The sequence below is a fragment of the Grammomys surdaster genome, unplaced genomic scaffold (genome assembly GCF_004785775.1).
Source record: "Grammomys surdaster isolate TR1022 unplaced genomic scaffold, NIH_TR_1.0 242, whole genome shotgun sequence".
Taxonomy (NCBI): domain Eukaryota; kingdom Metazoa; phylum Chordata; class Mammalia; order Rodentia; family Muridae; genus Grammomys; species Grammomys surdaster.
The window spans coordinates 2,973,817-2,987,074 of record NW_021604687.1 but is presented as its reverse complement, the minus strand read 5'-3'; the positions used below and the strand labels follow the sequence as shown (position 1 = coordinate 2,987,074).

The 13,258-nt window shown below is 35.9% G+C and overlaps 1 protein-coding gene across 1 annotated transcript in view; it reads right to left on the bottom strand.

Annotated features, from left to right (window-relative positions):
* Grm5 (glutamate metabotropic receptor 5) overlaps positions 1 to 13,258 on the bottom strand; it is a 492,924-nt gene that overhangs the window by 86,405 nt on the left and 393,261 nt on the right. The window contains exon 5 of the mRNA XM_028774696.1: positions 3,803 to 4,049. Coding sequence (XP_028630529.1) covers positions 3,803 to 4,049 — 247 coding nt within the window. The remainder of the gene's footprint in view (positions 1 to 3,802; positions 4,050 to 13,258) is intronic.

Below are 13,258 nucleotides of genomic sequence, written 5' to 3'. Positions count from 1 at the left end.
GGATCACAAGGATCACAAGGATCACAAGGATCACAAGGATCACAAGGATCACAAGGATCACAAGGGAGCAGACTTGAGGGTCTCATACTGCTTCTACTTCTTGTCCTATCTCTGTTCCATGTCCAAGAGCCTTATATTCTTATAACCATAAGCATGAGATATTATGACTGCTCTACTCTCTGTCATCCATGATAGATTACAACCACATAGTGGAAGCAAAAAAAAAAAATTCTTTTGCTTTTCACTTTGTTGAGTATTTTGTCATTTACCAGAAACTCATGGAAACACAAAATTGATACTGAGAATTGGGATCATTACAATGACTACCTGACCTAGTGCTTAAGCATTTGGAGGTGGTTTCTGATAGGAGTATGGAAGACTTGGGATCTGTGTCGAAAAGGACACATAGTATCCTACATGCAGAGAACAACAAGGAATTTTGGAGGGATTTGGGAAGATCACAGTGCAAACAGAGATGTGGATACTAAAAGCTATGGTAATGAGGTTTTAAAAGGAGAGTGAGGTTTTCCAGAATTGGGATACTAACGATTTGAGTTAAATGCTATTAAAGAATCTTGCTGTGTTCTGAATAATGGAATTAAGATGAATTCCAAAGTAAAGGACTAACTTGTTTGGAGAAAGGAAAGAATAACCTGGGCTGATGAGGTATTTCAATTGTCAGAATCATGAGAAGATCCTGCACATCATAATATCTAAGTTGTGACTAGTTCTTGTTCCTATTTGTCTTTACAGTAAAAGGGAGCACAAACCTAGGAAAACTGTGTAGTTTGGTGAGGAAAAGCACACGTGTGTAGTTAAAGTTGCAGACATTGTGGACAAAGTGGTTTTGGGCCAAGTAACTATATAACTTTAAAGATATAAAGTCCACTAAAGAAAAGCCAAAAACAATGCAATAGATGCTATAGAGGCAGGGCCCAACCCATTGGTAGCACCATGATGTAATAATGATAGGATCAAGATATAGCAATGGAAACTTACTTTAAAATCTTTTATTTATTAAGAGCATGCCCAAATAAAGGGCTCTTGGTTCAAGTCGTAATTCTAAGAAGTGCTTTCTCAGGTTTAGGCAAGAGGTGAAACAGAGTCCTCATTACACCTGTGGTCCTTGTGGGACTTCACACTCTTCTGCCACAGCTGAAGTTGATTCCTGCACCATGCGTTCTCTACTGCTACGAAGTGAACTCTCAAATCAATCGTTCAAATATACCTTTCCTTCTGTAAAGTTGCTTTCTGCCTGGTATACATCACAGCACTGAGAATAGTCATTAACTCACACAATGTCTTCCTTTCTCTGTCTAGGATCCTCCAGGATTCTGTTCATTTAGCAGTATCCTTCAGTACCTTTGGGTCCTTTGCTTCCTTTCTTAGATGGGAATTCCTTTAATCCAGTGTAGATGGAACTTTTTATATCATAAAACCTAATATAATCTTGAAAATTTCTCAAAATATATGTTTATTTTACTTTGATCTGGTGGATTGTGAGGTTGATATATAAGGTGAGGTGTTGAAGCCTAGGACCTTAACACTAATTTTTTATACTATGGCTTTGGGTGAGTCAGTTATTCAAGTGTGTGTGTGTGTGTGTGTGTGTGTGCGTGTGTGTGTGTATTGTAGTTCAGTTGTCCCATGGGCATCCCAAGACTTCTTTCTCTACTTCCTACAGTAGAATTGTTGCAGTTATTAATATATCTTACCATGTTAAGTTTTATGTGTATTCTGTAAATTTGACCCCAGGTCTTCACACTAGCTTATGTTCTGTAACACTGTGCCATCTCCCTAGCCAACTCAAATTTACCCTTTGTAATCTTTACTTTCTATAAATAAAAAGGAGGATAAATGATTGCTTAGTTCATATGATTTAGAAAGGGAGAATTTAGTTTAGTTTGTGTTCTGAAGTATACACATTGACTAAAATATCAGTTGCAGATGGGTTTCTATTGCATAGCCCCATTTGGTTGTATCCATATTTTATATATCTATTTACATTAATATTATGTGTCAGTAATTTTAGTATAAACAATATATAAATTAGATGCATCGGCAAACCAAAAAGTTGTAATTATTAATTATTACTGTTTTAATAATTAAATACAGCAGTTCATTGGTAAACTCTAAGCAAATACTAAGTTGTAAAATTTGTTTGCATAATAGTATGCATGCTGTTACTGAAAAAAAGTACCTATAATTTTATCACGCTTGAAGTGATTTGAAAAGGGGTGAGGAAGCAGTATCCCCTAGTACTTCTATCACAAATGTCTCGATGTACTGTGAACGAAGTAGTGATGGTTTGCTTAATTCATTAAAGTTTCCCACTGGGCTGGAGTTGAGCCACCAGAGACATTTCCTAATCATATGGTTTATGGATCTGGCTTGGACACATGATAAAAAAGCTCTTGAGCCGGTGATACTGCTTTCATCATTCTATTAACAGGACCTAGGGTAACACTGGTGCTGTAGGTATTTACAAAAGAACAATAAATCCATATCTAGGAATCAGAGTTTATACTTAGTAAACAGATGTACAGCACACGTGAAGTTTCCTTTGGTACTCAGAAAATGTTTCTCTTTCCCCACAGGGGACTTGCAAAGAAGATTTCCAAAATAGAAAATCATAAAAAGCCAGTTAGTTTTGCAAATATCTAGGCTAATATAAAACCCCTTAAGTCTCTAGAATATAGGAAATACCAGGTTTTCACTTGGCCATGTGACCTGAAACAAGCTGTCTGCCTCTTGGCAGTGAAGCTTGTGTAATGTTGCCAGCTGTATGAAGGGCCAGCTCCAGTTTACTTTAGGAGGTGGAAATGTGCTAAACCAAGGCTGCTGGCAGAAGGTGTGGCCACATGAATTGCAAGTTGAGTAGGGGAGGGGATTCATGTGTCACTCTCTTGGCAAGACTAGCTGCAAACAGTATGCAGATAATTCTTTGAACACAGCTGGGAGGCATAAATTGCTAGAAGAACCTGGAACCAAAGGATCCTTTGGATAATTTATTTATATGCTTTATTTTTTCATTTCTTTGTTGTTGTTATTGTTGTTGTTGTTGTTGTTTTTGTACAGCAGAGTAGCTACCTACCTCTGCTGATAAATTCTATTAATTATCCCTTGTATATTCAACATATAGTCTTTAACAAAACTTAAGTCTTTAATGGTAGAGATAGAGATGAATTCTGGTAACTTTTCGATACCTAGTGATTTCTCTAAAGGATGGCTTAATTATAAACAAGTTCCATAATTTTCAGTCACCTCAACATAAATAATAGAAAATTCAGATTGAAAGGCAGTTTGTTAACTCAACAGGGGCATAAGTGCTTCTGTTACAGGGTAACAAAAGAGAGTATGATGTGACTCACCAGTAAGAAGAGTAAACAGAGCAGAAGGATCTCCACCAGAATCCTGAACTAACAGAAATAGAATTCTCCTGTCTGAGAATAGTGTTGTGATAAGAAATAACCAAAGGCTGGGAGTAACCTGACTAACCTGCCCTGAGAGACCCAAGGGATGTATTTTTATTTGTCTATAATAAATTGAGAATTGTGTCTTTTAAGTTTATGCCACTGAAATGTGGTGATGAATTCAAAAGTGTACCCTGAGTACTAACATCAGTGTTCTTTCTTGGCCACAGAGAAATAAGGCTATCCTTATCTAACTTGGCTCATTGGAGTAAGAGCTTTCACCAAATCTGCCCCAGAAACCCGAGTAACCAAAAGAGAAAGACATTCGGGATAGTAAGTGACTAACTACTATTCAGGCACTATTGTCAACAATGAGATTGTAACAGTACCTTCCTGGAGAGTCTCCATTTTCATCAAATAGGATCATATCTCCAGAAACTCCAGTAAAATTGGTTTTCATCAGGGAGTCCAAAAGTTTCCGCCCATCAATTGGCTTCATTGCGTCACAGAGCCCTGCATAGCCTGGACACAGCGACATTTGCATGTTGTGGAGCCCATAGGCCATAGAATAGATTGCATTGATCACAAATCCCATTTTGGAATCTTGAACATGATGCGTTCTCAGAGTCAGAGAACCTGTTGAGAAACAAGTTAAGGATTAACTTTGAAGTATTACCCAGCTCCTCTCTACAGCTACTTTCATAGATCCTGAAAAATGATAAAGAGCTCATCAGATTTACAACTGGGGACCACACTGAAAAAAATGTGTGTGAACATGTTCTCAACTCTTCCTCACCATTTGTGGGTATTATTTTAAAATAATGAATACTGGGATATCAACCCAGTCATAAAATCTTCAACCTACAATTTATTCTGCAAGATGTGCTGGGGTAACATTGATGCAGAACTTGTGGGAATGGTCAACTTGAGGTTACTACATGAGATGACCAGGAATCAGAGGCTGGACAGCCCAGAGAACTTGAATAGAACCAAACAAGGTTGGCAGAAAGTCAATGAAATGATTTCTAATAATATTCTGCTATTCATAGATTATAGCCTAGTCCAATATTCATCAGAGAGGCTTCATCCAGTAACTGATGGGAGCAGATGCAGCAACCCACAGCCAAGTATTAGCTCAGGAAACATCTTGAAAATGGGGGAGGAAGGATTATATGAACCAGAGGGGTCAAGGGCACCACAAGAATATGACCTACAGAATCAAGAAACCAGTGCTTGTAGGAATTCAGAGAGACTACAGTGACAACTGTGGAACCTGCATGGGTCTGAGCTATATCCTCTGTATATATTTTATGATTATATAGCTTGGTGTCCTTGTGGAAGACATAATGTGGGAATTTGGGTTCTTTCTGACTCCTTTGACTGCCCTTGGGACACTTTTCCCCATACTGGGTTGCCTGGTCAGGACTTAATATGAGGGGAGGTGCCTAGTCTTATTGTAATTTGTTATGCCATGTCCCTTGATATTCTTAGGAGGTTTGCTCTTTTCTGAAAGGAAAGGAGAGAGCAATTGATCTTGAGAACAAGAAGGTAGGAGAGGGACTGGAAGGAGTAGAGAGAGGTGAAACTGTGATCAGGGTGTAATAAATGAGCAGATAAAAGACAAACAAATGAACCTTGAAGAAAGATGTGATTCCCTAACACATGAAGATTTGCTTTCCCAGTGATTTATATCAGAATAACACTGTATTTTTATCTTGCACATTTACATAATTTTCAATATTGTACCTTCCTGTCTCACAAGAGTTCAAACAATCTTCATTTCCCCAACTGGTAAGTCTTCTTAGCTGAGAGAACTACATCCTGTGGTATTTGGTCTCTATTATACTTACTTGATAATTTATCACCCACTTCCCCAGTCTCAAAGCATATTTTTGTCATCTATAAACTGTCCTGCTAGAAGTTATGGAGTAAAGCACTAAACAATGAATTTATTAATTCACTACATGTTATGATGTCAAATTATACATGAAGTTGTATTGATTGTGAAAATCATGGAAATAGGTGAATGAAGTATGGATTTGTAGCTAATGAAAGTCCTATTGCTAATAGGCTGATTTACGTTTTCATATCTAAAATATAAAGATTAGGAGTATTTTTTTTCTAGACAGACACATTAGCTTGTGCTGATGCATCTATTTCTAGTATTTTTTTAAATGATAAAGAAGCGGAAAAGGAGTAAGATATCAGTCACAAGGGGACAAAACAATGGCTGTGCAATATACAGTTTTGGATTTTTTTCTGATTTTCATTGAGAACTTAACCTTTTTTCCTGTGGAAAATAGAATGAAAGTTGAAAAATGAAATGGCATAATTTACAGAATTGTGCTATTAGATACTAAGAGGTTTGAGTGCTTTACTCCAGTCAGGCTATGAATATATAAAAAGTATAAAAGTTAAAATTGCTAGCAGGATGGATACTAATGCTCCCAAGTATTTTAGAAAAGGAAGAACAAAAGATGAATCCTCTGTCTTATGCTAAGTGCAGATCGGATAGAAAGCCATTAACTCACAAGTGACAAAACGTTTGTTGTAGAAATTAAAGAAAATAATGCTTGAGTTATTAAACAGGGATGCATTACTTTGTTTAACAAGACAGTAGTAGAGAAAGGGAGGAGAGGAGTCGGGGGTAGGGATATTCTTGTGGAGAGAGGGGGCAGGGAGCAGGCATGGGATGTGGAACAGTCAGATGGTGGACTGGGAGGGGAATAAAATCTGGAGTTTATAATAAATAAATTAATTAATTTAAAAAAAAAGAAAAGGGGAGGTGAATTCTGATTCAGCGCACATATTTAAAACAGGTCAAACTTAACTGATTGGTTATACTTTTATCAGATATCAGATTCCTTGTTCAGTTCCTAATACTATTTCCAATGTTTCAATTGTCATATAAATGAGGATTCTTTAAAACCAATACAGTATCTTTTTCAGTCTGATGCAAATATTGACACAATTCATTGTTACCATTGCCTGAAGACATATGTACTATTATTATGAGTGATTCAGATATAGAATAATGCATTTTTAAAACTGTTTTACAGCAACTAGGCAGCAGAAACCAGGTTTAAGTCTTAGCAGTCTATCTGGAGTCCATCCCGGTGAGCTGGATGTTCTATGGCTTTTGAATCTAATTCCAATTGAATAATCAAAGGCTTTCTGAAACATGTTAACCCTAACATCTTATTTAAAAAGTTGATATTATTCTATATTTATTCAACCTGTCCCATACTTCTATATTCCTTTCACCTGTTATTTTCTTCTTATCTAACTCTTAACACAGAATTTTGGAGTTTGGAATGTCTTACTTATTTGGATATTTTTATATTTATATTTGTAGATTCAAAGTCACATTGAAAAACTTAAAAGCCAAAATGAAAACAACTCTCTCTTTTTCAGTGCTTAGGCATTCAGTACTTCCTTCAGGCAGAATTTTCTGTGCTTAAAAGGGATAAACAATATTCTAGCTTATTATTTCTCCAAGTCTTCATTAGTTTCATTCATAACTTACCATATAGAGATCCTCCCACAAATGGTAGAATATTTCTATACCCTGCTTTCAATGCTGTACTGTGGAGGTTGATATCCTATCCCTGTAGGCGTGTATATGGATGCTACATTGTTTATCTGGCTGAAAACTATTCCACTATGGTTATAAAATCTTATGATCATGCTGGATGGAGTACTTTATACTTTTCCAGGAGTTACTAAAGATCATTTTTATCGATTAAATTTTGTGTCTCACATTTTCAAACACACAAATAATGCATTCTTGTTTCTCTCACACACCATTCTCTCTTCTCACCCTCCCACGCCTCTCAACACTGCCCTTTCCCCCCTACAAGACCATTTACCTCATTCATTTTTAAGTTTGTTCTTTAACAATGGTGTACATGTATCAGTGCATTCTGTTTGCTATTGTTCCACACCATCTTTTATCACCGTACTACCCTTTCTCCTCCCTAAATAATCCTTTCTCACATCGTGATTCTGTCTAATACTAAACACCTTAAACATAAGTTGCCTGTTTTCAATATACCTGTAGCTTTGATAAAGGCCATACTTTGTTTTCATTTAACTATGCTGATAGTTTTTCATTGGTTTCCACTACAATTTGAATTTTATAAGCTTCAACTTTGAGCATAGATGTTATCTTTGTAGCTTATCATAGGACCTGATTCATGATTGGCACTACTAACAAAAGATGAGTATGTGAATCAAGGCAGATAAATGACAAGAAGCCCCCATAAGTGACACTACATACCAGCTCCAGTCTTCAGTTTGTCAAATCAGATTACTTGAGAAATCATTACTTTGTAGAATAGTACTCAGTTAAGAAAAACTAAACAATCCAAAAAATATAACAGGATATTTTCATGGATCTTTTTTATTTCTTGTTTTACTTGAAATCTTCTTCATTAATGTGTTTTCACCATCTAATATGGATTAATATCTCCCTAATTTTATGACAGCCAGAACAACATAGCAAAACGTTGGCTAAATTAATTAATAAATTAATTAATACGTACAAACTAATCAATTAATCAAGTGTTCTTTTTCTATCAGGAAAATGAACAGATAGAAAAAAAATCCATGCTAGTTACTTCTGCTTTCTCATTTACTCACAATTTCAAGTCTATTACTTTCTTAACTTCCTCCCTTGGATTTCACAGATCTGTTGAATCTCATTGGAATACAGTGAAAATGCTTGCTTATCATAATGACTAAGAACTCGATGAGGTCCATGTAATAAATGCACAAGACTTTTGAGGCTTTGAAAATGAAATTAGTAATAGACTTACAGGCCTGAGAAGTTAGATTCAAGCTTACAGATGGGAATCAACCAGCTCATCTTCTCTCTTCCTTCTCCTCTTCTTCCTTGTTTTCCTCCTTTTCCCCCTCCTCCTCTTACTCCTCTTCCCCCTCCTCCATTTCTTCCACTCCCCCTTCTCCCTCTCCTCTTCCTTCCCTTATTTCTCCTCTTCCTCCTTTTCCTCCCCTTTTTCTCCTCTTCCTCCTCCTCCTCTTTCATCCTCCATCTCCTTTTCTTCGTCCTCCAAAACTATCTCTCTCCTTATTCTTTCTCTCTTCACCTTCTTTCTCTGTTGAAACTTCTTACCTCTTTTCTCTAATTTTCTCACCAGACTATATAGTCCAGGCTGAACTCAAAAATCAAGATGCTTCTGTGTCAACTTTTTTGAGTACTGAGATTATAGATATGTGTCAGTTCATCAGGCACTTTTCCTAAGTAGGTATTGTTCATATGATTTAAAGAGCATCAGTATTATATAACATCAAATTTGAAGTTTCCAGAACACGGGCTGAGAGTAAGTGGGAGAAAACAAAACTGTATAACCACATATGTGTGATATAAAAGTCTCACCAATATTTTCATTTTTATGTTTATACTTCTAAGCTATATGTTTTCATTGGTTTAATAGTCATTCTTCAGATGTCTTAGTAGAACGTCCGAGTTATAGTTAATTGGTTTTGCTGTTGCTGCTTTGGATCTAAAGGAAATTTCTTCCTCATTAGTTTATTACTTCATTAACTCATTCAAAGATATTTACATTATTTGTTATAAATTCATCTATTGGAGTCTTATTGCATGTCAGATTGTTGCATATTGATGATACAAACATGAAAAATAAAATCTTTAACCTCAAAAACAAAAAGCAACTACAGGCATAATGATAGAAGCTTGTTAGGAGTCATTGAACTTAATATTATTAAGCTAATTGAAATGGTATGAGTGTATGTGATAAAAGGATCTATTTCATTCAAACTTCTTTTCTCATTCACTAAACTGTAAGAAAGAACAGGAATATTAATTAGTTGGCATGATGATACTTCAAAGAACCCAACTTCTTTAGCAGTGTTGACATAGTTCAAGGTCAGACCCAACTTGACATGAGGTTCTCTGCTAGCCCAAACTGTCAGGTATTCATAACCATCTTTGAAGGAGATGTAAAAGCAAAGCAGGCCTAAACATTTTCTGTTATCTTTATTCTAAATTGGATCTTGATATATAAGCTTTGGTATTTAGGGCAAATTTTATCAGCATATAATCAAGTCAGTATTCTCCAGCAGGATTAATAAATTTAAAAAACCCTCCAATCTTTGATTACATTCATTTTACAGTCCACAGAAAGTAGTTTACAATTCACTCAGGCAAAATAACTTTGAAGCTTAGTGTGTATTAAGGAAAGAAAAATAAGACCACACCAGAAAGGCAGAGCCTGTGAAGGTTTGCTTATTAGGGATGTGTGAGACCATCTATCTAGTCCAAATGCTACAGAAATGAAGCACTCCGGCTGTGCTTTGTATTCAGATATAGATGGAGTGGCCTAAGTGCTAGTTGATAGAAATATCACATAACTACCTATGTATACTCAGAAATAAAGACTTAACCATAATTTCTTTGTAGGAAGCGGGTGTGGCGGCCATTCCAAAATGGCACCTGAGGCTAACACCTGACTTCCTCATATGCCCCTGAAGAAGCCACGCCCACAGGCAATATTGTGCAGGCTCACTGCTACGCATAATCAGGCCATCTGTTATGTAGGGCAACGTCAGATCTTGCCATACCCACTGTCCTATCACATGCACTGATGTGGCAGGCTCTGATTGGAGAAGGCAGAGGGATTTAAGGGTGGTGGAAGAGAGACTCGGGGGCTTTTTGAAGAATGTAAGGGTTCCTGAATAAACTGCATTGGGAAGAAGAACTCCATGTCCATTGTTCTCTGTCTGCTGGTCGGATCAGGGAGCGACATTTCTTCATTGTCATCCAGTGAAAACCAACTCTCTACATTAATGACATCTCCTTAGCCCCTGAATTCACTTCTGATTGCAACTTCTTAGTTTGGTCCAATAAACTCAGTTTACAAATAAGAAAAAGAAGGCCAAGAGGTGAGGGATAAGTTCCTCAAGACTCTTTGCCTCCAATTCTTTAAATAGTGGTTTTTCATTAGGAGAGACAGATTAATTTTAATGTTATAATATTTTTTATCAAATTAACTCATGACTCTGGGGTAAAACAATGAGCAAAAGTATATTTTAAAAATAGCACATTAATTCTTTATGTCTGTTCTTTTTCTAACCCTTAAAACACTTTCTTATTATTCCTATGACTTTCTGTCTACCCACTAGTAAGAAGAAATAAAAAGGAAAATACAAGGAAAGATAGTAAAGCATGTTGAAAAAAGTAATTGAAAGTTTTGAGGGTGTTACTGGGTAATACAATGTAGCCTTGTAATGAAAACATTGCATAGAAGCAGGCTCATCCACTCTCATTTACTTTTTAAATCTATGTAGTTATTAATTATGCACACCACAATAAAGTTCTGTTATTCACAATGGATGGAACAACCATTTGTTTCCTGTTGTGACAGAAGGTCAAAGCATATCCCACAGCAAGTTAATCTTTTACCATTATTTCCATGGAAATGTGCTTATACGTCCATTACAAGATGCAGCAGTCTCTCTCTGTTTCTCTGTCTTTGTGTGTGTGTGTGTGTGTGTGTGTGTGTGTGCATGCATGTATGTGTCTCTCTGTCTTACTGTCTCTCTCTCTGTATACACACACACATATATATGTGTGTATGTGTTTTTGTGAGAACAATCAGAGGTATCATTCCTTAAGAGCCATTCTCTTCATTTTTAAAAATGAATCTCTCCCTGCTTTTTTTCAATTCAGTGCCTCTTTTTTGCACTAATTGATGCATGTACATGCATATATGTAGCAATGTATATATGTACATGTATATTGCTAAATATAACCTGTATATTCCATATAGGCCATAACAATAAATAATCATTTGCCTTATATCTACAGATAAGTAGTCTTTCTCCTAATCAAGAAAACTTACCTATTGTACAGATGGAGCCCAGTACAGAAAAATTTTGAGACAGTCTCATAGGCCTGAGGTCAGATAGCTGACTGGTCAATAAAACAAAGGGATGTACCTGTTTCTTCCTCCCCAGTACTGAGATTATAAATGTGCACCATCACAATTGTTTTGTGTGTGTGTGTCTGTGTGTGTGTGTGTTAGAGAAAGAGAGAGAGAGAGAGAGAGAGAGAGAGAGTTAGTTCTTGGTATTAAATTCAGATAGTTATGGTTTCAAGGAAAATTCTTTATCAATGGGTGCATCTCCCCACCTACAACATGCAATACTTTATGACATGTACTAGAATTATCCATGAGCTCTACTATTCCCCTAACAGAGTATGAGTTTTCTGAACCATAAGACCATCTTGTTTTTCTTGCATTTTCACAAGTTTTAACACTGTGGATTAAAACGAACATCTCACACAGTCTTTTAGTATTTGTCGGACAAATATTTGATGTTGTTTATTTGTTTGCAGAGTGTGTAATTTTACCATGAGATTTGAGACTGGTTCTGAATGGAAAATCAGTTCCCTGTGAGTTAAGTGAGCTTGGATTTGATTTACCATGCTATTTCCTGCATATAGTAACATGCTTAGCATTGCCAATTTTATCAGTGGATTATGGGAGGTGCCTTGAGTTAAGACTAGGGATATAAGGTAGCAAAAGACCATCAATGAAAATGCTGTTGTAATAAATGTAAACACATAAGTAATTCATCCTCAGTACTAACACCATACATGCTCATGCTCTATGGGGCAGCACAACGGCTCCATGAACCTAGGGCTGTACATACATATACTGACACAGCTAACTTCCTAATATTCACAGTGTCTCTGTTATGTAGTTTTATCTGAAATATAGAGAACTGACCTCTAAATCCTCATGGGTCCACACAGCTGATCTCTGCAGATTTGGAAAGTGTCAGAATCCTATGAAGTGCAGTGGGGAACCATATACATGTAGGATGCCAACTTTTACGTTTATGTAATGAGTACCACCAGCAACTGGTTGATAACCCTCAAATAAATGCATGATTTGAGACAACCATAGCTGTTTCATACACATTGTGAAATTTTGAAGAAATTCCACATATACGTAAATGAATCTTATAGGAACAAAAACCCATGTGTTAATGATATTTAAGAGCCTAAGACAAAAATTAGAATACTGCGATCTTCTTACTATAGCAAGACATTAATCTTCTTCTCAACTTGATCTATCATTACTTAAACCATTCTTTTCTATGAATTCCATTTTAACTACTTTTTATGATGTTTCCTAAAAGTAGACGGCTTCCTCAATCTTATACTTAGCTTTCTACCATATAATTTTAAATATAGTTCACTAGAAATGTTATTCTCTAGCCTTAGTATATCTTCCAGATAGACCTGAATGACTGTATTTTCATGATCACCTCATGTTGAAAACAAAGAAAATTATATTTTACAGTAGAGTTGTGAGAACTTGAGAAAACCAGATGGAAGTAGCATGCCAGTGAGAAGCACCAAATAACTGAAACCTAGCTGTTGCTGTTCATATGGTATAATGTACATTTAAGATATGACTAGATTAGTCTAAGGTAAATGCAAAGTTGGCACTGCCCACATTTGGGAATTTAAGAATTACTATACGAATCATTCAAGTTTCTGATGATAAGGATGCAAAAAATATTTCTGTTAAGGTTTTGCATCTAATTAAAAATAACAAGCATGCTAAATTAGAAACTAATCTTTTATAATGAACTCTGTAATTGAAATGAAGTAGAAAATTGAAAAAAAAAAAGAAATACTTTGCTATATCCAAATCTTCTGTAAAGAACTGAACTGCAATTGCAAAGTTCACAAATTATACACAGGGACGACCCGACCTCCTTGACAAGAATATAATGACATCTGATATATATATATATATATATATATATATATATATATATATATATAT